We start from the raw sequence: 27,708 nt of genomic DNA, 5'->3' as shown, positions 1-27,708 counted from the left end.
TTTATGGCTTAAGTTCAAAAATGAAGCAGATCAAAATCTCAAATGGACCACACCACGGGAAACAATGCGAATTGAATATCCACCATTGCAAATTTCTTGAGAGCTACTTAGCAAGGTTTCCATTGTGGAAATCATTATTCTCACTGTTTCCTATGCTGTGGTACACCTGAGCTTTGTATGTACTTCAATTTTGGTTTCAACCACTTAAATGATATGGGAAGACGGATGACGGCATGGATGAAGCACGTACATTCACGGGGGGCCCAACAGAGTTTACTCAGTACGATGAGAGCGCACTGAGTTGATTCGTCACCTAGTGCCAACACGTAGTATATGGTATTCATTTTGTGGGCCACTGATAGGAGCGCATCCCACATCCATGGACCCGATTGATCATGACCCCACATTTCCTCCAATCTTAGTAGATGAGTCCGGGTAACAACTTAGTTGGTGAGTTCCTGACCATGGCTCCCACCCTGTATATCCACGCCCTCATCCATCCGGCTCATTTTAGACATGTCCCAGAAATGAAGATAGATCCAAAACTCATTTGGACCACACCACATAAAATAGCGGTAATGGACCATTAAAATTGGATGGCAAATAAACATTACGGACGACCTAGGAAACTTTTAATGGTAGGCATTTAATAGACACTGTTTCATGTGGTGTAGTCCATCTCATATTTGAATCTGCTTAATTTTCTGGACCATGCACTAAAATGATCTGTCAAAACGAATGGACGGTGCGGATACACAACACATACATCGAGGTGGGCCATACGGTCCACTAAGCTGTTACCCGTACTAACCTAATCGGCGCCCCCCATTCAAGACATTAGTGCGTTCCGACCGGCATACAGTGGCAGTCGTGTGAGTCCACGTTACAGGCTCCTTCCACGAAGTTTCCTCCTTTCCTAAAAACCCCACCCTTTCATTCCTCCTTTTACGTTTGGATTTCCATGAATCAGTTTTCCTTTTCTGCATTCCTCCCTCTCTCTTTCTCTACGCCGGCCTTTTGGCTTCTACCGTTTGGATCTCTCTCTCTCCCCCCCATCGGCTTCAGCATACGTACGTATACATCTCTCAACGTTGGGAAATACTGTATAAAAATATGTTCTTAAAGCACTCTGTTAAGGTAGATCTGATTCCGCATTTACTGTTAGCTTAAGCTGGATCTTCTTCTTTCACGTGATCTGCTTTCTCCATTGGATTTTTTTTATACCCTTTTCCCTTTTTCATTTTGGTGAGTTCTTAGAGCTTGTTTCGGATCCTTCTCTGTTAAAATTCCGCTCTCGATATTTCCAAGTGCTGGTATTTTCTATATTTTGGTTGCAGCAGAAATTTCATCGATCCGAACCTTCGATTTCTTGCATCTTTGCTTTTGTTTATTCATTCTTTGAATACTGGAATTCTTTGCTTTGGACTCTAGATATAGTGACGATTCAGCAAGGTATCAAGGAGCTGGTGAATTTTCTGTTTGTGTTGAGTAATTGAGTTCAAATTCGATTTGTATTCTATTTTGATTGTGAGATGCATGTAGTTCGTAGCCGATGTGTTTGTTACCTTGTTACTCTGTTCATAGATAGTTTTATTGATTTAGTGTTTATGTTCTTTTCTTTTAAATACTTGATCATTGCAATTTCCTATTTTGATTTGCTAGGAGAATGCCCTTCGGTAATTTGATCATCCGGTGGGCAGTATGCACCTACTGGTTTAATTTGCTTCATTGTGAATTTGGCAATTTGCATGTGACAATTCGCCGATCAAATGATTTAGCATTCTACAGCTTCCGGGGAAGTCATATGTCCAACTATTTCGTATGGTAGGTCTTGTGGGGGATCCGCGATGCCCCAAATATTGCTGCTATCAGATGATCCTTACTGTCCAATTGGGATTCCATTGAATTTGGACTGTTTTCTGCAATTGCCTATTTCCTTCAGAGGACTACTATCATCTGATAGAGGCAATAATGGGTCGTGAACCTTCAAAATGATCGGGCCTACCAAATGAGCAAGTTAGGCACCACGTGTACCACTATTGGTTTGAATAAACACATTCTTTAAACTGAGCATTATGTAATGTCTCGTGCTTGAATATGTACTCGATAGTGCTTGTGTTATTTTCTCAATTCTGTCTAATTTCTACATTCTTTTTTCTTTGTGTATAGTGATGTTGATGTTCTGGGCAAGTTACATTCAGTTGCTGAAATAATTGGTGCTACTGATAAAGTGGAGATAGTTCATCATTCTTGTTGAAGTGAGTTCCTTCATTATCATCATTAGAAATCCTTGCATTTGCATATATGCTTTCAAATGGGTAGTTATTTATTTATTTATTTATTTATTTAAATTTCCCTTTTTGAATAGAGACAAATGTTACAAAAGGAAACCACAAGCAACCTTGAGGTTTGAAGCCCATTAAATATCCCTAAAAATCCCATTATCCTTCTGGATAGCTATAACATCATCACACGAGCAAACCCTATACTCCAAAGAAGCAATTGCTCAGTCATCAATCAAACATGGCAATTGAATACTTCATAGAGTCAATTGATTTTGGCTTCCCTTCAACACCTGAAGGTTCCTTTCATTCCACACTCATGGGAGCATCCACCTGAAAAGGTTCCTCTATGCTGAAGGGGGGTCGACTCTCCATGAAGGTTTAAAATCTGTGTATTGGGTATCATATTGTCCACCACCAATGCGGTCCCATATTTCCCTGTATTGGGCTGTTTCAGGCCGATACAGTAGTATCGGTCATGAACGATACCGGTACGTGTCAGGTGATGCGTACTGGTTTCAGAAGATACTTTAAACCTTGCTCTCCATCCATATATCAACCCAGGGAAAGTAATCATTGCCAACCCATCAACCCCCAACCAACGTAAAAATGGCACCAGATGCCCCTCGCCGCATTGCAGTGAAGAGAAAAATGGTTAACAGTTTAACATTTCTTCACTTCTCCTACACAGGAAGCGCGTATTTGGCTTTCGCATCTTGTGATTCTTCTTGTTGTTGATCTTAATAATTTTATTGGCTTTGGCAAGCCAAGCAAAAGATTACAGTCTAGGATATGGATAGGATTGAATTATAAGAAGTTTCATGTTGAGTTTTCACTGTTTCATGGTACTGTGGTTTAGGCATGGCGATGGGAACCTTAGAAGAGATGGCAGACGACGAATTCGAAGTAGAAATCCTTGGTAGTTCATCATCTCCGAGTGCAAGAAAGATGCTAACTTTTGAGACTTCTCATTGCTCATCTATAGCAGATGTTGCCCATGCATGGACTCCAAAGCGGATGCGTAGTAGATTACAAAAGAATATTTATCTCGTCTTAATTAACGGCAAGATTAATGTGTTGTTACCTTTTGGTCCTCTGGCAGTCTTGCTCCACTATCTTACTGGAAAGCATGTAAGTCTTACTCATGCCAATTAACTCTTTCTATTTGCTCTTGTCAAAAAGAAAAGAAACTATGAGCTTAATTCATCACTGCCTTGTACATATGTTCAAATGGTAACTCCAGTAGTTACAGACAATGGCATTCGTAGCTTAAGTATATTTGATCAAAGTAGCTATTTGGTTGCATTGTCAGTTGGGAGGCTTCTCATGTCTAATTTCTTTTAATAACCGTTACACATCAAATTTCCACACACCTTAATTGCTTTCACAAGCCGTGGTTCTAAATCTTGTGGTAGTTATGTGTTACATATATTACAGGGCCATGGATGGGTTTTCTTGTTCAGCTTGCTAGGCATAGCACCTTTAGCTGAGCGTTTGGGTTATGCAACAGAGTAAGTGTGGGCTGAAGCATTATTAGGGTTGTTTCCTTTACATTATTAAATTCAAGCACGGTAATGAATGTTTGCTGTTCTTCTGGTATAGGCAGCTTGCATACTACACTGGACCGACAGGTACAACTGTTCTCTTAGTCACAACACCATTTTAAGTTATGCTACCATCTAATCTTGTGTTTGTTGATAGTGTTTATTTATTTATTCATACATCATTCCCCACTTCTACTGCATTTAAATGAACAAATGCTTATTGGCACATGCAGTTGGGGGTCTTTTAAATGCTACATTTGGAAATGCGACCGAAATGATTATTTCGCTCTATGCTTTGAAGCATGGGATGATACGTGTCGTTCAACAATCATTGCTGGGCTCTATCTTATCAAATATGTTGTTAGTACTTGGATGTGCTTTTTTCATTGGCGGAATAGTTAATCATAAAAAAGATCAGGTCTTCAACAAGGTAGATCCTCGTGTGTGAGGGCTTTTCTTCCTAAAATTTCTCCATGCAGAGTTTTCTTTCATGCATATCATATTGCAGTATCAAAATCCAATTAAAGTAGCGTACCTTCACAACAGGCAGCTGCTGTGGTGAACTCAGGATTACTGTTGATGGCTGTCATGGGTATAATGTTTCCAGCTGTGCTTTACTTCACGCGCTCGGAGGTGCATGTTGGGAGGTCAGAGTTGGCTCTTTCGAGGTTTAGCAGCTTTGTGATGCTGGTAGCCTATGCTGGCTACCTCTTTTTTCAACTGAAGAGTCATCAGAGTCTTTATGATCCTATTGTTGAGGTGAGTTTACATTCATTCTATTTTAGGCATATTTAAACATCTGTTATGTTTATGTGTGTTCTCATGTCTTTTGTAACTGAGTTGGACATTTTACTACTTAACAATTTCAGCAAGCATGGACAGTCCTCGTGCTGACCTTTTTGCTTATGACTATCAGTGTAGTAAACACAATGTACAATAGGCTGCATAATTCCTCTAATCTAACTTATTTTGACCAAATGAAAACTACTCTTATCATAAATCAGATGAAGCTTACTTTTATACAAGTATCACTAAGCTTATAACTATTAGTATAGTGAATGAAATGAACAATAGGTCACATCACTCTCCCAATCTAATTGGATATGCTTATTTGGCATCCCTCTTTATGCGTGGACAGAATATGTTATTGTCAAACTTGGATCCGATTTCAGGAAAATGATTGAGCTCGATGAGATATCGATTGAGTGGTCCTTATGTTCACCAATGTAAAGGTGTTGCTTCAGGCAGAGGCAACGCTTGGGCGGATGGAGTTGGAGGTTGGTGGTTGGTGGTTTTTGCTTCCCCCATTCTTGATTCTCCTAAACACATTGCATGACCTAACATGTGGTAAGGAGATTAGCCACTTGGGTGTTTGGGTGTTGGAGCTTCCTCTTTTCCAACTGACAATTCGAGTCAGGATTTACCAAAGATCATCACATTGATATTGAAAGTTTGGAAGCTGGTGGATTTCACCTCATTTCAATTGTGAAAATGTCAATGGCACCGCCTATGTCAGCTGATGTTGTCCAGGGTTGGCAATGGACACCCCTCCCATAGGTAGCTATTATTCAGAGATGTTGACAAGAAGGCATGCTCTCAGTGTATGGTTGTTCCTTTACCAATTGCCAGCTAAGTGGCAGTGGGTATCCCTATGAACATCGATGACTTTGCTCTCTAGTGTAGAAATTTCCATCTCACCTCATTCGAGCGTCGTTACTTCCCTCTAGCTTTGCTCCTGGAGGGCCTGTCATGCCCAAAAAATCGAAACCCGAGTACAAAGACTCCAATCTTGAGTTCTAAGGTGCGAACTATATTTTATGCATTTATTCATCATATTCAATTCATCACACATCCAATCAAACCATTATTAAATCTTTCAAATCATATTATTTAAACTTGAAATTCAAAATAATCTTTATGAATCCACAAATCCAACTCTTCTACTACTACTAAATCTCTCTCATAATTGCCCACTTTAAATTCATTACAAATTTTCAAATAAATAAAAATAAACAAAAGACTAAACTTGTAAGATGCAATGCCATCCAAGAATTCTTCTTCCACTACAACTCCCTCATCCTATAAACCTATAAGAGTTATCAAATTGGCTGAGCTAGATGCCTAGTGAGATCATATCCACCAAAAGTTTGACACAATTCGATGATAGCAAGTAAATCACGATTCAACAATAACAAGATGCAATGTCGGGATGCATGACTTATTCATTATGTAATAAGTATGATGTCGTGATAAATGAATCGTCCAAGGCACATAGTCAAGAGAACCCCTGCTCGATAATCCTACCGACAATGCAATGCTCATCCTTGAGATGTACTCAAGGGAACCCCCACTCAATAAGCCCACCAAAATATGCAAATCCAGGAGATATACTCAATGGAACCCCCGCTCGATAATCCCATCGAAACATGCAAATCATCCTTGAGATGTACTCAAAGGAACCCCCACTTGATAATCCCATCGAAACATGCAAATTATCCTTGACATGTAGTTAGTGGAACCCCGCTCGATAATCCCGCTAATGCAAATAAACCAATTTCAAATTATTCCATGACGATGCAAGCAAATTAATTCCCAAGCATTCCATAATTACAATGCAATCAAGCAGTCCAAGAAATCATGTTTCAAGCACTCACAATCACGATGCATGTAGACTCAATTATGATTTTCAATAAGAATCAACAGTGCAACGGAGGATACATTTGTTAGAATATATTCACAATTCAAGAAGCCACACAAGGTATGGAATAGATGCACAAGATAATTTAGAGAAAGGTGCCACATAGTTCAAGATTCAAGATGAATAATAAAATGGCTATCATCAACGGAACATAACAATGAAAGAAACATATCAAACCTTAGAAAGTAAAGCAAGTGAAATCAAGGGGAGAGCGCTTGAGTCAATAGAGAAGGAAACATGCTATTCCCAATGTAAAAAAGGTTAAACTCAAAGCGAAAAAGGGCTAGACTTGAGACAAAAGGGCTAGACCCAATACAATAAAATTTTATTACAATTAGGGATACGAAAGCTTAAATTGTGAATAGGGAAGATCCCTTACCTAAGATCTTTGATCACATAAAAATGAAAGGAACAATTCAAGAACTAAGATTGGAAAGATAATTCAAACTTGAAGGAGGATCACTCACCGATTTGCAATGCTAGATTATCCTAAACACCACTGGAGTTTGATTGACAAGAACAATGTGCACAACGTGGTAACATGGGACTCCCACCTAACTACTCACACATTGACTTAATTCGAACCTGACTTGAACTCCACCCCCCCCCCCCCCTCTCTCAATTTCTCGTTGTGATTTCTCTCCTTCATTCGAAGACGGCTTTTATAATCTCTCTCAGCTACTCCTCCTGGTTTCAGAATCAGAGTCGAGAGAGAATTTCCAAGCAAGTTATGGCTAGAAGTTTCCAACATTGGGTTACTGCAACCAGATACGTTCGGTTTGGTGCGTCTGAAATGTGGGATTTGATCTTGGTTCGGAAAGTGGTTATTAATTTATTATACATTGATCAGATGGGTCTTACAATGAATGGTTTGAATCTTGGACCGGTTGTTATGCAAGATTATATGGTCGGTTTTCTTGATCGATGGAGATGGGCAACTCTAATGGCAACTCACCATACTGGATTGATCTCGTCGTTCTGCTACTTTTGGATGATTTGGATCAGTCCAATGAAGCTTTTGGACACAAAATTTTGAAGGTCTGGAAGCATTTATTTGGTGGGTTTCAAAGTTGACACTTTCAGCCGGCACAAGCTTCCATCGAACACGAAGAGGAAGCTGGACCAACTGGACCCAATTCTCTCCGCTGCGGGGTTGAGTTGGAGAATGATAGTGGGCCTTACGAGCTTGAACGATTAGGATCTTATGGATCTTGGGTCCTCGATGATGCAAAAGAAGGATTAAGATGTGGAGGATCAATCTCTGATAAGAGTGTTAACTTTGGCCAGATGCTGGTGATGGAGGCCGAAATTGGACAACTAAGATTCCTCTCATAGACGATTCCTACAAGTTGTTCTTGATTGGATGACTATAAGAGATTAGGTTTGAAATTAACAATCGGATCGCTCTTAAGATCACTAATCAAGAGTCCACAGATTCTTTTAGGGTGTCCAAGTGTCGATGTATGGTCAGTCTTCCAGATAATGGTCATTGGTCAGATCGTGATCTTTTGGGTGGAGGTGCACGGTGTAGGTTAGGAATGCAAATACTGAATCCTTTTGTGTTTTAGAAACTAGAGAACTTGTAGGATTCTTTCTGAATGATCTAGGGGCTTTGGAAATAGTCCCAGATATGGCTCGATGTAAAAAGTGAACCGGTAGATTCGTTGGGGGTCACCCGTGGATTGTAATGATGGTTTTTGTTTGATTTTTAAGCGGGTTATCTAGCAGATATGATGAGAATTTTGATGGATGGTTGATATTGTGATTTTGGCACTGAGATTGAAGATGTATGATTCAATCAGATCGAATAATCATTGGTTAAATTTCCATCACGATCGAACTCTCACAAATAGGTTTTCTGGAGAATGATGTAGGGTAAGAACATGTACACTGGAGAAAAATTTTAGATGATCAATGGTGTGTAGGTAACCTCTAGAATTGGATTTTAATGATGTAAACCATTACTTAGTGTATCAAGGTTAAGATGAAAGGTTTAGAATCATGGATGATCGGATATAAATAGCTTAAGTGGATTCTTCATTCATTTAATGATGATGTGATTCTCCAGATTAAAAGTGGACGGTTGGATAGTTTAATCTGTTCATAAAGAGTATTCTCAATGGTTGGATCGATGGTTGATCGAGTGTGAAAAACAAATTGTTAAATGGTTGGATGGTCGCTCGCTTCCCTACACGTGCTCGAAAATTTTCTGGTCATTATAGGGCCTCTTCCCCTTCTTGGTCCTACTCATGAGTCTGGTTCCAAACTACTAGAGTTGAGGTTGAGAGTGTGGACAGTGGACTTTATTAGGGGGTGCAACGGTGTTTGGTCGTCTCCATCTATGGGTATTCGCCATGTCTTTGCAATAGCTGAAAGTCTCTAAATAAACAGTCCAAAATCAGCATATGTTGGGCCCTATGGTGGACAGTGAGCCTGCATCAGTTTTCCACAAATCTTAATTATAGCAGGAAGGTGGGTGATGGGGAGGACTTTAGGTTACCCACGTCCAGTTTGCAAATCATACCTTGCTTTTTTGGTGCTGGCATAATTAGTGCAGCACAAAACCTTTGAGATATCGTGTTATGCTTCAAATTGGTCTCTAGTTTGATAGTTAACCTCTCCATGAGTAGTGTGATGGGGCTGAATTTGGATCTCACTGTTGTTTACTCCGTAGCATGTGTAATGGTTGTGAATGGCTGGTTTTCCCCTAGGGTTGAATTTGGATCTTGTCGTTGTTAACTTTATAGCTTGTGTTACGGTTGTGAATGGTTGGTTTTCCCTCAAAGCACCTCTGCATTCCTCGATTTGTGCACAGGGTTGGGCCAAATATGTGGGACACTAGCTTCTTGGAAAGGAAGATTTCTATCCTTGGGTGGGAGAATAATCCCTCGTAAAAGTGGTGCCAACTAATTCGCCAATAATATCTTGATATTATTGTGTTGCTTGCCCTGATAAAAGGGGCATTGTTTTTGGAACCTATTCAAAATAGATTTCTCTAGAACAATTGTAAAGAAGCTCACAAATTCCACTTGGTTGCTTGGAATGAGGTGTGCAAGCCAGTTTGTCGTGAAGGGCCGGGTCTAAGAAACATTAGGAAATGGTGGTAGAGATCAGGTAATGAGGAAGCATCCTTGCTTAGAAACCTTTTGGAGGCTAAATATGGTGTGGCAGAAAATGGTTGGGACATCAAATGATGCATCACATTCCGTTGGATCTTCGGCTAGGAGAGCAATATCCTAGGCTCATTCCTTATGCTGTAACCATTTCAGGTTTACAGTTGGTATTGGTAATGGTGTCTGTTAGAGTACACAAACCTTGGTGGACGTGAAAGCACTATAAGGTGTTGGGCATATTTTATAATGGTATCTTAGAGCAGTGTTTACCATATCGGTATCGCGTTACGTATCGCACCCATGGGATACTGATACGTATCGGTTATCACATGGGATGTATTGTTTGCATTGGGGAATTTATTGAACTTTTTGGGAAACATCGGAAAACATTGAGAAATTGGTCAAAATTTTCAATGAAACTTTAGAGATTGTTAAAAATGACATTAATACATGCTTTTGAATCATAACATCACAAAAAACAAGTGCACATAATAGGTTCCTCTATATAGGGTCCTAAGCTACGTGTTGTATGACTAGACTGATGCAAGTATATTCAAAGTCTATTAATATAATCCATAAATGTAAGAAGACATGTATGGAAATACAAGAAATACATTCAAAAGCAAAAGAAGAAGTAGAAAACTAGAAATATAACTGTGAATAATGTATGGCCGTGGCTCAAATGCATATAGAGCTATGCGGTGGCCTCATACATGTTTGATTTCGTTTTTGGATAATAAGATTGCTACCAATTTGGTAGAAATTGTGGAAATTTCAAATTTTCTCCAATTTCCCTCAAATTGGACAGCATATCCCCAGATTCCAAAATTAGAGTGTTTGTGATGATTATTTCATCAAAAACTACTACATACTCTGAAATTGGGCCCAATTGACCACGGATAGAAGTGGGATTTCGAAAGAAAATTTTATTTTAAATATTTTTTACTATTTTTAATTATAAAATAATTCTTTTCCAAAAAAATCCAAAACTACATGAATCAGTAGATCATACCTCATACATGTTTGATTTTGTGTTTAGACAGTAAGATTGCAACCAATTTGAGAGAAATTGCGAAATTTCCTCAATTTCTTCCAAATCGGACCACCTACCATCAAATCTCAAAATGGAAGGTTCGAGTCCTTGATTTTCCATGCGAAATATGAAGAATCAACCAATTTTAACTTTTTGGCACTGATTTGATATGAGTTTTTTATTTTTATTATTTTATTTATTATTTATTTATTATTATTATTATTTTAAAGAGGACCAAAATGCGAGAATACTCACCTAATCAAAACTGGCCCCAAATCCGATTTGATCTTGATTCCAGCTTCAAATCCCTGTTTTTCTCCCAAAAGATTCAAGATGATGGACTGAAATCCATCTTAAAGGTGTTTAGAAGAGGGAATGATGAAGGAAAAAAGACGAAAATTTGAGGGGGTTTTTAAAACGTTTTTTCTTAACACGGTCGTAGTTCCCTAATAGTATCAACGATATAAATATCGATAGATATTGTCGATACATAGAAAAAAATCAAAAGTGATTGTAATGATATATCACGTCATATTCGATATCGCGTAATACATTGCAATACTGGGGATTTTTGATACTCCATTGGGGTTATGTATTGCTATGTTGCGATACCAATAATATCGATATCGCAAACGCTACCTCAGAATACCATACTTTTTTTTTAAGATTAAGATTTATCTTGGAGATTATGTGTAATCTTAGATTAGGCTTTTCTGGGTATTGGTAAATGGATATAAATAAAGCATTAGAGAGGTGAGGAGATTATATCAATGTCCGCTTTTTGGAAGATAATTGGTGTTCAAAAGCCCCCTTGTGTGAGTTGCATGAAAGTTGGTAACGGTGGCATAATCGCCACTAGCATTACCGTTACGACTATTTCGGCTGTCATCTCTTTCCATTATGGCCCCGTAATGCGTAAAGCATTTTCTTCTTTTATTCATTCTTCCCTCTTAATAAGGGAAAGACTTCCCTAATCTAGCTTCCTTTTGTCAAATGAAAATTACCTTATAGGAAATCAGATGAAACATAAAGACTCTGAACCACAAGCCATGAGAAACAGCATGTTACTTCTCTCGTATATTCCTGCAGTCTGTTTGGATCAGGATTTCTGAGATCATTTTCTTGTTAACCTAGGGTTCATTTCAAAAGATTTTTGGATTAGGCACCACTAACACCGAACTAATTGCACTCCATTGCTTTAGTTTTTGCAACTTGGTGAGTAAGTTTCATGTCAGAGCAAATCTTCACCTGGAATGAGTTTGTTGCTGTTAATCAATCGTTTATCAGTACTTTTGTCTCATCTCTTCTTCAAAGCCAGATGTGGTAGATTGTCGAACTGACTTTTGGTTTTGTCATACCACATATGAGATCTAGTTATGCACATGCTGGTTTGTGACGATGCCTTTGCCCTTACTAGTTCAGATAATGCATCAGATACTTTTCTAGTTATATCTCATTCTTAATCAGGCATGCTGCCCTTACTGCCATCAACTACCGTTTTTCACATTCTTTTGACTATTTTGGATAAGAACAATGTGGATTTTAGTTATCTGTAGTTGAATGATCTTCCACATTTCAATAGGAAAATATTTTGGTAATGCTCACTCACTCCCTCTTTTTCTTTATCCTTTTCTTTTCTTTTTTAATGAGTAAGAGCTCACCCCCTCATTTTCTTGGCATCTCCCTTTTATGAAGTCTTGTTTGGAATGAAACATGCCCCATTGATGCCATTTAATCATTTGAGTAAGGTCAAACACTTCTGAATTTTAGGAAGGAGATCGCCGTGAAGAAAACTCTTATGATGAGGATGTTCCTGAGATAACTCTGTGGGAATCAATTGCTTGGCTTGCTGTTTTGACAGTATGGGTTTCTGTTATCTCTGGATACCTTGTCGATGCTATACAGGTAAGATATAGTTCACTATTGAACGCCTTCCTTGCCTTCCAGACATTATTCATTTGTCATCATGTATTCTTGTTATCGTTGACTGAAATAAATAGAAACAAATTCTCTAGTGTGGATATTACAAGTCAACAGTTCCTGACCTAACCTAACCAATAATCATTTCATTATATTTTAAATGTTGAATGTGACTGCGTACCATGTGCATATGTATGTGTTGGTGTCTGTTTTATACGCAATTATGCATTTCTGTTCATATCATATTTTGTACTTGTGCATGAATACTGGAGGGTGCTGGGAATTTGTTGTTGATTGTCCATGTCTAGTTACTGTAAAATCTTGTGCATGCTTAGTGGTCATAGTCTTTGTTCCACTCAGTCTAAGATCATGTTGACTGCATCTTCTACTCAGCCCAATGTTATGTTGACTGCATCTTCCAGTAGTCCTTTGGAGCTTATTTTAGTTTTATCTCAGATTCTCACATGCTAGGGATCGGGAGGAAAAGCAAGAAGCTCATCTGAAAATAGAAGTAAAATGTGTGTGACATTTGTTCATAGCTTGACCTATGCCTGCGGTGGTCAGTAAGAAACTTTTGAAAGTGATGTTATGTTCAGCTCTGGGAGAATGAATCTTTTCATTCTGGATTGTGGTTCAAAATATTCGATATGACACAGTTTTTCCCAAGTTGCATTGGTTAAAGTCAGGAACAGGACGAGTCACGAAATAACCGACACAGACTTAAAAGGGACAAATCACAGCGAGCTGTACTGGTTTTGGTCCTACCAAGTGGACTGTTGCTCCCACAGGGGAATACATGGATAGACCATGTTACAGAAACCATGAGGATTGGACCGTTGTAGGCATCCAATCGTTGGCGTACAAAAGTAACTGTTACAGCAGTGGTCCACATTCAACCGGCAGAAGAGTCACCCAAGCACTGCAATTTTTGGCATATGTCCCATGCATGTGATGCCCCATGAGATCAACCCATCCAAGTGGTGATCACTAGATCAATAGTCCCAATCACCTGACATATTTTCCATGTATACTCTGAGGAGGGAACCACACTGAAAATTTATGCAGGGAACTGAATAGCATTCCTCTTTTTGTTTCTATCACACCGTTACTTACAAACAATGCAAAATTGAGAATAATTAGTCACTAGTGTGATCATAAGGAACTATAGGTAGTAGTTCCATATCAGTTCATGAAAAATGTTTCTCGGTGAGAGCTCTAGAGTGAATGAAGCTAAAAGGTGTGTGTGTGTGTGTGTGTGTGAGAGAGAGAGAGAGAGAGAGAGAGAGAGAGAGAGAGGAAATGGTAAGTTCAAATTGTGCTTCTCCCCCGAGGGCATCGCGGAAGATCTACTTGTCATTCTCTCTCTCTCTCTTTTTTTTTTTTTTTTTTTTAAGGGGCTGAAATTCTTCCTTCTCTAGGGAGGTAGGAGTTGTACAGTCTTATCATCCAAATAGTCGAGGCGATACAAGGTATGGAAGATGGCAGTTCGATGCTTCATTTAGGAGAAGGGCGTCGAAAGGGAAGGGTCTGGACCACCATCGACAAGGTCACAAGGCGGTCTCAGAGTATGCTCATGAGGAAGATTTGAGGGTGTGGATCCTAGTGGGTAAAGGTAGAAAAAGGGGTAAGGTAAAGAACCATAAGAATGCGGTTGATCCACTGAGGGAGTTCCCTACTCTATACGTGGACTAGTTCCCAAAAGAATGGATGGAGCTGAATTTCTCTTGCGTCTTTGGCCATTTCGGGAATGTTAGGGAAGTAATCATTCCAGTGGTCACGTGTTCGGCCTCTATCAAACGCCAATTTTCCCTCGTAGTGGTTGGCAAGAGAGTTACAAATAGAGGTCTCATTTGTGAGACCATTGTTATTTTCTACTCTATTATGCTTTTGGAAGAGGACCATAAGTGCTTGAGGTTGGACGACCTTGCATTTGATTGCATCTCTCAGGAGGTTGTCTCTCTTAAAAAGCTAATCCTGCTGGAAGAGAGTAAGGCTACTATGATAGATCTTTGGAGGGATAAATCCCTAGGGATGGATGGATTCCCCTTGGCCTATTTGCAAATTTTCTAGAGCTTGGTCAAGTTGGATCTTTTAGGCTTTGTTGAGGATTTTTCCCAATATGTTTGTCTACCTTTTGATCCATGTTTCTCTTTCCTTGCCGCCACCCTATTAGTCCGATTGGCGACCCTTATAAAATTGTGGCCAAAGGTCTTAGCCAAAGGTTAAGGGCGGTTCTATTGAAAGTCATCTCTCCTTTCTAGAGTGCTTTCATTTTCGGGAGGCAAATTCTCAATGGTGTCCTGATCACTCATGAGTGTCTTGATTCTTGCCACAAGGCAGGCGACAGGGTATGCTTTGCAAGTTTGACCTCAAGAAGTCCTTTGACCATGTGGACTGGTCCTTACAAGATTACATGCTTGCTCTGATGGGTTTTGGAGATATATGGAGATCTTGGATTCATGCTTGTGTTTCGTCTACTAGATTTTATGTGCTTATTAATGTCTCCCTGTTTAGCTTCTTCAGAGCCTTGCGAGGCCTCCGCCAGGGGGACCCTCTGTCCTCGTTTTTATTTTTGTTTGTCTAAGAAGCTTTGAGCATAATATTATCCTAGGGTCAAGCCGTAGGTCTTCTTTGAGGATTCAAGGTTGATAATAGTGTATCAATCACCTCTAATTTGCAGACAATACTCTACTTTTCTATGTGGCTAACGAGTCCATGGTGGACAACCTGAGATTGATCATTTGTTGGTTTGGAGTGGTTTCGAGCCTTGAGGTGAATATGTCTAAGTGCGAAAATTTTGGGATTCATTTGCCCAGGGAGAAGGTGTCCTAGTAGGCCGATTCCCTCGGTTGCTGAGTCGACTCCCTTTCTTCTTCTATTCTTGGTCTTCCTCTCTATGTGGGCAAGCTTGTGTCACATCCGTGGGACAAGGTCATTGAGAGGATGGAAAGGAAGCTTTCTCCTTGGAACAGTAAACCTTTATCCCTCAGGGTAGAATTACTTTGATTAAGGCTTCCCACTCTAATTGCCCTCTATGTTTTATGTCCTTTTATCGCTACCCCAAATCTATCCTTCTTCAGATAGATAGCTTCGTAGAGAGTTCATATGGCAAGGTGGTTCTTCTAGGAGATTCCCTCTACTTGGAAGGTCTACCTCATCAATTTTGCCCTATTGGGCAAACGCTTGGACCTCGTCAATTCTGCCCTATTGGGTAAATGGGTTAGGCGTTTCGTTATAGAAGAATTTAGTCTACGGAGATCTATGATTGTTGCTAAATATGGTTTGTCTCCGTCGGGCTGGTGGACTAAGGATTCCTCCCCTCTATTTAGCTTCCTTCCTCTAGAAGGCTTTTGCTCATGTTTTTGTCAAGGTTTTTCAAGGCTTGGGCTTCTCTATTGGTGACTAGGCTAGAGTTAGATTTTGGGAGGACATCTGATGTGGAGATTCTTCCCTTCGATCGTCTTTCTCATCTCAAGCTAATCTCTGCCCTGTGGCAGACATCTCCGTTGCCAACTGCTTCTCTGGCTAGGGCGCTAGAGGGGTTTGGATTCCCCCCTATCATCAGAGTTTATTGGATTCTAAGATAGATGATTTGGTCAGCCTGCTTTCTCATCTGCAGGGGTTCTCTCTTTCTCCTTGAGTCAGATTCTGTGTTTTGGAGGCACAACAAATCGGGAGTCTTCTCATTGTGGTCTTCTTACGGCATCCTTTCCTAGCCTGAGAATCTTGGTTGTAGCAGGCACATGGGTCCTGTTTAGTCGTATGGTTCCCCTCCAAAAATAGCTGCTATTGCGTGGCGGGCAAGTAGAAACCGTATTCTCATGATCAATAATCTTTGGAAAAGAGGTTTTTCTTGTCTAATGCTTGTCCTTTGTGCCTCAAAGAAGCTGAGTCCATAGATCATCTTTTCCTCCACTGCCCTTTCTCTTCAGCAGTCTGGTATTTTTGTCCCCTTGGAGGTCTTGTGGTTTATGCCTTCATATGTTGTCCGATCCTGGCATTTAGGTGGAAGGGGGAAGCTTGGTAAAGCGAGATGGAGGATCTCTCTTTTAGCTGCCCTCTAGGCCATCTAGGGAGAAAGAAATAATTGGTGTTTCTGCAACAAGAGTGCTTCTGCTACCGAAGTCTTAAATCAGATCTTGTCGTACATTAGGGATTGGATTTCTTGAGGGTCTGTTTAGTTGGTCGGGGTTGGTCAGCCGGAGGCTGCTTTATATTTTCCATTTTATTTTTCTTGTTCTGTTGGTTTTGTTTCCTGTTTTTCTTTGTTGTTTTCTGTTTTCTTTCGGCCTTGGCCTTGATAAATTGCTTCATCTTTCAAAAAAAAAAAAAAAAGCGAGTCAATTTTCACTTCGGAGTGGTGTTCTGTTTTTATCAATTCACATATTTCTTTGAAGCCTGTTTAAACAATTTTAGGATTAGCATTCAAATGCTAATGAGTCTGAAGTAGCAGCTGATCTTATGGTGGTTTATGTCAGAAGACCTGATTATACTTCCTTAGATTTGATTGGTGTAGTCATTGGCTGAAGCCCAAATTTTGCTTCTGAAAGAATACAAATGATATAGTAGTCACCTTATGGTTATGCATGTACTTAAAATTGTGGTGATTTCCAAATCATATCAACTGTGGGAAGTTTCACTCCTGTAATTTTTATTTTTTATTTTTCCTTTTACAGCTTCTGGTTACTGCACTTCACCCTCCTTGCATACAATCTGCATTTCTTTTCCTGAGAAATTCCATTGCAGAACCGTTTTTATACATTTTTTGCTGTGGTGACAAGCACTGATTACCTATTTGTGTGATCCATTCCAAAGCAGTATGCAATATTGTACATGTTATAATTTCTACTCCACTGGTTGCTGATTGATTGATTGATATATGACTATTTCTGGAAAATATTGATGATTGGTTTTGTTTCTGGGTTGCTTTGCAGGGAGCATCTGATTTATGGAACATGCCAGTGGCTTTTATTAGTGTCATTCTGCTTCCCATCGTAGGAAATGCTGCAGAACATGCAAGTGCGATCATGTTTGCGACAAAGAACAAGCTTGTGAGTTCTTTACATCAAATCTTCTTCCTATTCTCTCTTGTCGTATTTGGTTTGATTGCTTTACCTGTTTATCACATTTTCTTCTGTAGGACATCACACTGGGAGTTGCTATTGGATCATCTACTCAAATATCGATGTTCGTGGTAATGCTTCGAACTCGTGTACCTGATTCATGTTGTTGGATCCATTATTCTATTATTCCAATATCAGTCATGAAAGTGGCTAGGGGTGTAAATGGGCTGGGTCAACCCAATTGGTCATTGGATGGTCTGGACCCGAAATTAAAGGGTATGGATCCGATATTTTGACCCATGGAGTGGGTTTGGGATCCAAAAGTTCGACCCAATTATTAAATGGGTTGGGTCAAGCACCTCCCAAAATCACAACCTGACTAGATCCAACTAGACCGGATTTTTAAATGGGTCCAGTTTGGGCCATCCTAAAATGGAGCTGAACCTAGGCTCAGGCCCAGCTGGTCTAGGGAGCATGGCAATTGGTGGCAGCTCATATCCGGTTTTGGAAAGACACGTGGCTCAATGACAGACTGATCTACTTGGATTTTGGTAAGCTATACGGCATTGCCATTGACAAGGGAGAATTAGCATCCCAATTCTTTAGTGTGACGTGGGTGTAGTGTCTTGGTCTCATACATTTCGTTAGAACCTAATGAGATTGAGGAATTTGTCAAGCTTAGTTAAGACCAGTTGAAGAATTTTGCAATGTCTTCTGGTTCCATGGAAGAATCAGGATTTTCCCTGTCAAATCCTATTACCAGATGATCAAATTTGGTAGGAGATCAGCCCATTCAATCCTACATATTGATTATGATGTTTTGTGGGCCCCAGAGTATGGTGGTCACGGTTGGCTAGCTGCAAAGAACAAAGTACTGACCATTGACCATCTTCAAAACAGGAACATGATTAGCATAAACATATCTTCCTTATGCCTTCAAGATGTGCCTGTAAAACACATCTTTATATATTGCAAGTTTGCTTCATCACCCAAGGATATTAAGTTTTTCTTTAAATCAAGGGCATCCCTGACATTACCTAGAGTCTGTATGACTCCATCAAACATCCTTACCTTGATGATCCCTATTCCGATGGCCTTGCATGTTGCGCCGTTCCCCATCAGAACGCTTCCACCATCATAGGACTTGTAGGAATCAAACCAAGTCCTATCCGGGCAAATATGATACGAACATCATAAATCGAGTATCGATGTATTTGAGACACAACTTGTGCCTGAAGAGACCGAGAGGATGTCTCCTTTTGAGCTCTCTTCTGCTACACTAGCCGATTCACCTGTGTTATTGTTACCCTTATTTTCCAGGTCATCCTTCCGTTTCTGACAGTTTCTCTTAAAGTGCCCCTTTATGCCACAATAGAAGCATCTGTCATTTGTCTTTGATTTCGATATGGTCTTTTTCTTCCTGTCAGACTGAGATCGGTCCACGGATCTCCCACGTCCTTGACCCCCTTTCGCAACTAACCATTCCTCCTAAAAGTCTTCATCGCTTGACTTCTTCCTAACATCATTGGAAACAAGAGCCACAGTGATCTCTTCCAACTTCATTGTATTCTTCCCATACAACAGAGTAGTGACGAGATGGTCGTATGATGTGGGAAGTGATGCTAGAAGTAGCACCGCTTTGTCTTCTTCCTCGATCGTCACTCCGAGCCTTAACAACTCGCTACATATCTTCGTAAACGAGTTCATGTCCTCCAGGAGATCGGATCATTCCTTCATATGTAGCCCGGAGAGTTATTTTTTCACAAACAACTTATTTGTGAGGGACTTCGCCATGTATAGATCTTCTAATTTCTTCGACATCTCCAAGGGAGATGCCTTCATCCAGAACGTTGTACATGACTAGACAAACGAATGGGCCTCATAACCTTCTCCCCGAGTTCACTCTAGTCATCATCCGACATCTTCTCCAGTTTTGTTTCCAACAATGCCTTGCTCAACCCTTGTGATGCTAGAATATCCTTAACCTTCCGCTGCCGCAAACTAAAATTGTTCTTCCCATTAAATTTTTGTATATCGAACTCCGACCCTGATATCTTCGATCTTCGATGAATTCCCCAATTTCTTTAAACCCGACGTTTTGATACCACTTTGTTGAAGTTTCTGGCTCTTATATCATACCACTATGATGTAATCTCGAGCCATAACAAACATTAATCTTTGTGCTTTTTGCAAGCACGTTCAATGAAGATAGAACAATCACAATAAAACAAAATAACCAAACAATCAAACAAGTAACCTCAGAACACAAGATATTTTATGTGCAAAAACCCTTGCAGGAAAAAACTACGGCACGAAGCGACAAAGATCCATTATAATCAAAACCTTAGACTTTACACCACTCACCTTCTTCGATTACAGAATCACCTAATCCCCCCTTGCGATGCGCAACCCTTGAGAAAATCCCTTCCCATGCCCTTTCAAGTGTCTGGATCCCTCTCGCCTCACAAAACCATTGCCCTTAGAGAAAAAACACTTGTATTAACAAGCCCTAATCAAAACCGGACTTAAATACCCTGATTTGCGCTAATTTGCGCAACCCGTTCGGTCTGACTGAATGGGACCTTCAGTCGGACCGAACCAAACTGACTCACATGTTTTGGTCAAACTGAAAACGTGCAAATCTTCACGGCGTGCAAACTAAGAAACCACCCAATTTCCGGTCGAATCGAAAAAGACCTCGATGGAACCAAGACAATGCTTCTCTGCTCGGCAGATTAGCAGAATCCAAGGCATCCTACACAACATATTTCATAGCATGCAAGTGCATAAGTTGATTATATATTGCATTGACTAGAAACCATTGCATGCGATGCTAACATATTGATGACGTGTACATTTTTGTTGTGTCTGAATCAACCATTTGTGTTGTATTCAAATAAACTATTTCAGTCAATTGTCCACTTTGTTGATAATTCTGGCTAGCATATAATTATTGTGCTTTTTCTAAGTGCAGATTCCTTTCTGTGTGGTGGTTGGTTGGGTTATGAGACAACCAATGGACTTGAATTTTCAGCTATTCGAGACTGCTACACTCTTTATAACAGTACTGGTTGTGGCATTTATGTTGCAGGTTGGTTCTCGAACTCTGAAGTTGGATATAGATATCGTACTGTGCCATTTATCTTAAGTTTCTAATTATTATGGTTAGTAATTAATACTTTAGCATAATTCAAAAGAAAATTAATTAATAATTTAACACTTTTTGTTGGTCTCACTACTGATTTATTCATCTGTGTCATACTCATATAGAAAAGAGTTATTATAAAATGCTTAGGCCAAGAGATTGTACAGGAACTTTGGGGGCTTTCAGTTTGTACAAGTGGGGTGCATGGTTCAGCGATCCAAAATATATTGATATGATTTCAAGATTTTTTTTTCCTAATCCAATCCGTAGGAATCAATAGAAAAGGAAAATCCCTTATGATACATCAGACCGAACTCGGAATCGTAACCATAGAATACGACCCTAATCGAAATGCATACATTCGTCTCATACACTATGGGGATGGTGAGAAGAGATATTGTACACCCTAGAGGGGCTATAATTGGAGCTACCATTGTTTCTGCTACAGAAGTTCCTATATCAATGGGAAATGCCCTACTGATGGGGTACATTGTGGATGGGCCACCACCAAAAATCACCTAGGTTGGTGTATCCCACAGATAGTATATTTGACATTTTCTTGATTGCATGGGAGCAGTGGTTGTATCTTCTTCTTGACTTTGTTGGGCCAGAAAGGTATTTGATTCGCCTTGTGGAATAGGGGTGGGTGGTTCGCTGCTAGGCTGTTCATTGAAGCACTGAACTTATGCTTGAGTAAATAATGTTCATCACTGCATCTATTTTAAAATGTTTCAGATGAACCATAACGTACATGTGCAATAAGTTTGGTCTTGCCCTCATCTTATTTGTTCTGTCATTCTTGCTTCTGTTGCTGCAGGAAGGCACCGCAAATTATTTCAAAGGGCTGATGCTTATCTTCTGCTATCTTATAGTAGCGGCCAGTTTTTTTGTACACGTCGATCCTAAAACAAGTGAGTCAGTGACAAACCTAATCTTTAGAGTAATCACAAACAAATTTTTATTGGTACCCCGCGGCTGCCGATTGGTGCTGTGCGCTATTCCTAAGTTCTTTCATGCTGTGAGCAATTATCGTTTTCATATCTACTAAGGGTCTGCTTGGATTTGTTGAAATATAAATTGAGGAAATGTCAATTCCTTTTTCTTTCTTTTTTCTTTTTGTAAATTTCTTGGAAACGCCGCTTCCATTTTTCCCTCACATTTCCTGAGAAATGCCCATTTTTCATTTCCTTGCCTGGACTTAGGAAACGTCGTTTCAAAGAAATTAAGGGCCTGTTTGGATTCACGGAAAGCATAGGAACGGAAATGGTGTTTCTTGGGAAACCTTACTTCTAGGAAACTGTGGGAAAGGAAACATTGTTTTCTTTGTTTGTTTTTCAACAAGATTTTCCTAAAAATTTAGAATCTATTTTCAAATTTGGAGTGATTGAAGATAGACGATGGCACGTGCCACATTGGCACATGTGGGGCACAAGAGAAGATGATCGGTGGTATATGGCACATTAGCACATGCGGAACGAAAGAGAAGATGGATGGTGTCACATGTGGCACATTAACATGTGTTTGATGCTTTGCACATGTAGCATATTTGGAGTGATTGAAGATAGACAATGGCATGTGCCACATTGGCACATGTGGGGCATAAGAGAAGATGATCAGTGGGATATGGCACATTAGCACGTGCAGGACACAATAGAAAATGGATGGTGTCACATGCGGCACATTAACATGTGTTGGATGCTTTACACATGTGGGCAAGGTATTCCGTAACAGTAACGGTGGCTGTAATGGCCACCACCGTTACCTTTATGATACGGGCTTCTGGTCTCTCTCTTTTTTTTTCCATTGAAAAAAAATCGAAAAACCTGTATCGGCCCTGTAGTGGGCCATGATGGCCTTTATGGGGGGGCATAATGGGCTGTTATGGGTCCCTTTTTTTTCATAACGGCTATTAAGGTCATTATGACCCCATAACGTGTAACTGTTGCCACCGTTACCTTTTTCGTAAGTAGGGCGCAAGAGAGGATGGATGGTGACATGTGGCATGGTGGCACATGTGGGGCATAACCAAAGATGGACAATGGATCATTTGACACATTGGCACATGCGGCACATGCGGGTGGTTGATGGTGGATGGTGGCACAGTCGGGCTTTACCCTTGTGAAAACCATTTTCCTTCTATTATGTGAAAATGCCTTTCATAGGAGTAGCGGGAAAATAAATAAAACAAAGATAAAAAGTGGGAAATGGTGTTTCCACAAATTCCCACAAAGAATGGCTTGACAAATAACAGATAGTGAGTTTCATGGGAAACAATGTTTTCTTTTCTTTCCACGAATCCAAACTAGCCTAGGGGAATGGGAGGAAATGACCCCTCCCTTTATATGGTACCCTAGATGGCAGTCACATGTGCCGCTACCCATCTTCTACACGGCTTGCATGTGCAACTGTCTACCTTCAAGCACCCCACATGTGCATCATGTACCATCATCCATCTTGAAGCCTCACAAGTGCCATTGTGCCACATGTTCAACATGTACCATCGCCCATCTTTTAGTGATCCACATTTGAATTGCCACACCTCAAATTGCAATGTGCACCATGTGTCACCCTCATCGTCAAATTCCCTACATGTGCCACATATGCTATTGAGCCACATGTGCGACATGGATGCCATCCATCTCTAAGCGCTTCACATGCGTGACATGTGCCGATGTGTGACATATGCAACATGTGCCACCGACCGCCTTCATGTGCATCACATGTGCCACAATCCATCTTAAAGCACCATGCACATTCCATTGTGCCACATTTGCAACATGTAAAACCACCCATTGTCTATTGAGCCAGCATGCCACACAGCCCAATGTGCCACATGCAACATGTGCCACTCTCATTTTCAAGCATCCCACATGTGCAAATGTTGCCCATGTATTATTGTGCCACTGTCCATCTTTATGCGCTCCACATGTGCCACATGTGCCACCATCCATCTTTGAGCATCCCACATGTGCCAATGTCCCACACGTGGCAATGTGATACATGCCACAAATATTCATCTTCAGCACACGTGTCATCTTTTGTCTCTGTGAAATTCCCTTTTTCCAAACAACAGATTTGGAAATGAAGAAAAAAATTTGGGGAAAATCTTTTTGAAAACAATCAAGGGAAACAACTTTTCATTCTCATTGTTTTCTAGAAACAATGTTTCTCGAAAAACACCATTTTACTTTTAAAAAATCTCTAATCCAAATGGGCCCTAATCTTTTGCCATGTCAATGGTCTGCAATTGTGTGGTTTGAACTTATCGACTCAAAACTTGGACAACTAGGCTTGGTTTGGAACTCCGATATCAATTTTGTGAATTAGCGACCAGTTGTTGATTGATCCATGAAGTCTGAAGACAAATTACTGATCTTCTGTCAGAGTTCTTGAATCCAATGATCCATGAATTTAATATTTTCCGTCTATATGCAAAAGTGTTACTGTAGGATACTTGAGGACCAGTTTGGATTTAACCCCAAATCGGGGTTGTTTTGGATGCAGTGGCAGATCCAATCTGCTGTGCATCTGGGGCAGCGCTGCTAGTGCACCCTAAACCTTTCTGCAGATGATGGACTTCTAGACATCAAATCAAAATTTCAGAAGCTTGATTAGTAATTGATATTTTTGGTGGTTTTTCTCACAGCAGATGATAAAGGATCTGCAGCTTGAAAGAGGGTGGAAAAGGATGGCAATCTCATTATCCATATACACACAAACAACAAGGTCTATGCTGGAGGATGGCATGAGCTTTTGCAGTTTTTCATTGCCCAGATTATGTATGAAAGCAGGGATTGCTCCATCAGCCTTTAGAGGCTTTGAATTTTGAACTTTGGTGAAAGAGGGTTCCATTTCCCAGCAGTGGGAAAAAAGAAGAGCCAAGGGAATGGACGGTTTGTAATCTTTATTCTTCATATTCTTTCATGGATGGGCTGATTTTTAGTCCTGTAATTGGAAAAGAACCTTCTTAGAATCTCCCTCTCAAGATAACTTTTGTATAATGCACTTCCAAATCCCAATTTCATTTTACAGTGGTTGTATAGTTGGAGCTGCTGTAACTTGAACCAACGGTGTAATTCTTACAGCAGATGCGATTTGAAAGAGGTTTCAAATATCAGCGATTGTTGGCTGGTATGGTGATGACTACTGGAACATAATAAAAATCCAATAACCGTCTATAATTATTATGATAGCTCTTTTAAGATTCGATCTGGTAATGAGCATTATAAAGAATCCAATAACAATTGAATTCTGCTTATCTGCCATTTGAATGTGGCTGTTTGTCTGCTATGCTCCACTGTGAATGAATCACAGCCCAAGAATTGCACGAATGGCTGTTGGATCAGCGACCTCTTCTTTTGGCAAGCATGCTCTTTTGTTATAAAAAAAAAAAAAAAAAAATCAAAATCAAAATCATTCTCTTTTGTGATAGAGAAAAAAAAAATAATCATGGCAGAGATGAAGGTTCAAGCCAATTGGATGTCATTTTATGTCTGATATTATCGGACAATTTGCAATATGTGGATCATGACTGGGGCCCTTTCACCAACTAGACTTGGAAAAGTAAAAATATGATTAAGAATCCTACCCAAAAGGGGAAAAAAAATGTAAAAACAAGAGCTTGATACATGATCGCCATTGGTCAAGCACATCTCCAAATTATCCTTCCTCTTTTTTAAAAAAAAACTCTCTGCATCTCTAGGCTGAACTGAAGCTATTGACACAACCAGATCACATAATATTTTCCTTATCTTTCCTGAGAGATACTTGAGGAAGGTCGACGGGGATCTTTGGAAAGTTGAGATTTTCATTGAGTTTTTCAAACAATTCTATCTTTGATATATTTGGATTTTTAATTAAAATCTTTTGTTTTAGACTTTCTCAAAGAGATGTTTTTTTTCCCAAACTTGTTGATTTTGAATAAGCCACTGGAGCTTTGCCATTTAACATGTAATTAAAGTTAAACTTATCATACTATTTAAGACTTATATGCCTTTTGAGAGTGGGTGGAAAAGATTGAGAATCAATAGAGAATTCATACAAGAGAATTTACGATAATAAATTTTCGGTGAAGAAATGCAGTGAATAAATTTGATTTGGAGTGGAGGAGACTTTGGTTTTAAATTCTTCAATTTTTTGTCGAATGGGAGAAGGGAAGACTTCGTATGCTCTAAAACATTCCCACCATAAGAAGAGCCAAGTAGGAAAGCTCGAATTGAAGGAATAGTCAAATTTGAAGAACCAAAAATGTTTAAACTAATGATTTCGACAAAAATTTACATTGGTCAATGCTTTTACATACTCCTTATAATGATAATAAACACAATCATGGTAAGGAAATCTTAACTTCCTGGGCTTGTAGAGTTGGTCTATTCCCCACTTTAAGGGTGAAATGATATTAAATATTGTGAATTTTGAGTATACAATTTCTGTACAGTTTCCTCTATTATGATGCTTAATTTGAACACTTTCAGTGTCATGAGGGACTTTAGATTAATATTCTTGAGTTTTTACCATGAAACGGGGTAGTTAGGTATTCACTTCTTGGGGAAAATATTTTGCTATAATTTTATGAACATGATAAGAATATCTTTAGGTTCAATTGGTATAACATATTATATTTGAGCGTGAATTTGCAGTGGTTGTGTTATTACTTTTTCATTTAACTGTTGCTATTAAATAGTTTTGGATTCATCATCTTTTTATATATTTTTGGTGATTTCTTTCAGAGCCTAATGAAAAAAATGATCCCTCATTGGGGGTCCTGTGCTAGTGACGAGTCTTGATAAGCCTCTAGAGGCTTTCCTTACAAATATTTCATAGTAAGAAAGTTAGGAAGAGAGTTAGTAAAGCCATTGATAAAGTCAATTTCAAAATTGAATATAGCAAAAAAGCTTTACCAATGGGAGAAGATGTGCTTTTATGTTAGATTTTTACCATCATTTTCAAGAAACTCTTTAGCACTTTTTTTTAATCAATTCTAAGAAGTAAATTTTTGTCTGAAAGATTGAATTGGAATATATATATATATATATATATATATAAAATTGTTGGAGTTAACCGGCTCTTCTCTTACATCATTATGATGTAATTCTGAACCACAATAAACTTGGATCAGCCCTAGGTATTAGAAATTCAGATTTAATACTATCGTTAATTCATGTGCTTTGTAGAAGCACGCTCAACAAAGATAGAAAAATCATAATACCCGAATAACCGAAACAATTAAGCAATCAAACACATGGCACACCAATTTTACATTGAAAACTTCTATGGGAAAAAAAACCATATCACAAAGCGATAAAGATCATCATTATAATGAAGAGCCTTAGAGTTTATACCAGTAACCTTCTCTGATTACAGGATCACTCGATCTCCTATTGCAATGACAGTTAAGAAAATCCTAACCCATTAAGAAGACCCATTCTCAAACCCCTACGAGTGTAAATAACCTGTTGGGATTCGTGCTGCGGACTCACATAAATTTGGATATAGGATAATAATCCAACGGCATAAAGCAAACACAAGAGAACATAAAGATTTAATGTAGAATACCCTTTCGGGAAAAAATCACGGCATAAAGCGACAAAATTTCATCATAAAAGCATAAATTATAAAGAGAAAAAGACTTACCCAATTCAAACAACTTCGAATCTCACCTCTGCTACATCCTTTGAAACCCTAGAACCCATTATAGAAACCCTTAGAATACATTTAGAAAGCCTTAACATCCCTTATAATGGTCCCAAGGACTCCTATTTATAGTTTAGGAAACTCCTCTTTACGCACTTCTTTGAAACCGCGTCAAATTTATGTAGTTCGCGTAAAATCCGCGTACCATTTGTATAACCTTCGACTGGTCGAGCCTGAGCTTCGACTGGTCAAAGGACTCTATCTCTTGACTGGTCGA

At 39.4% G+C, this 27,708-nt stretch overlaps 1 protein-coding gene across 13 annotated transcripts; it reads left to right on the top strand.

Moving 5' to 3' along the window:
- The first annotated feature begins 876 nt into the window (after positions 1–876).
- Positions 877–24,862, top strand: LOC131251831 (vacuolar cation/proton exchanger 2-like). Of its 13 annotated transcripts, none has more exons than XM_058252807.1 (13): positions 881–1,070; positions 2,170–2,258; positions 3,142–3,413; positions 3,720–3,793; positions 3,885–3,913; positions 4,060–4,256; positions 4,373–4,585; positions 12,441–12,575; positions 17,525–17,641; positions 17,731–17,784; positions 20,628–20,744; positions 21,616–21,709; positions 24,448–24,616. In XM_058252807.1, the coding sequence occupies exons 3-13, from the start codon at positions 3,144–3,146 to the stop codon at positions 24,468–24,470; spliced, it is 1,323 nt and encodes a 440-aa protein (XP_058108790.1). In that variant the 5' UTR covers positions 881–1,070; positions 2,170–2,258; positions 3,142–3,143; the 3' UTR covers positions 24,471–24,616. The 13 variants fall into 13 exon arrangements, with proteins under 13 accessions (XP_058108795.1, XP_058108788.1, XP_058108781.1 ...); XM_058252806.1 differs by having other exon boundaries at positions 24,445–24,616; XM_058252798.1 differs by lacking the exon at positions 21,616–21,709 and having other exon boundaries at positions 879–1,070; positions 24,445–24,862.
- The last annotated feature ends 2,846 nt before the right edge of the window (positions 24,863–27,708 follow it).

Source organism: Magnolia sinica, chromosome 7 (assembly GCF_029962835.1).
Source record: "Magnolia sinica isolate HGM2019 chromosome 7, MsV1, whole genome shotgun sequence".
In the NCBI taxonomy this organism is placed as follows: domain Eukaryota; kingdom Viridiplantae; phylum Streptophyta; class Magnoliopsida; order Magnoliales; family Magnoliaceae; genus Magnolia; species Magnolia sinica.
This window is presented reverse-complemented; position numbering and strand designations above follow the sequence as displayed.

Excerpts from the sequence above, each read along its gene's own strand:
- LOC131251831 (XM_058252798.1), top strand. The coding sequence starts at position 3,144 with ATGGCGATGGGAACCTTAGAAGAGATGGCAGACGACGAATTCGAAGTA. Across the intron at positions 17,642-17,730 it reads TTGCGACAAAGAACAAGCTT|GACATCACACTGGGAGTTGC; the intron begins GTGAGTTCTTTA and ends TTTCTTCTGTAG. Across the intron at positions 17,785-20,627 it reads CTCAAATATCGATGTTCGTG|ATTCCTTTCTGTGTGGTGGT; the intron begins GTAATGCTTCGA and ends TTCTAAGTGCAG.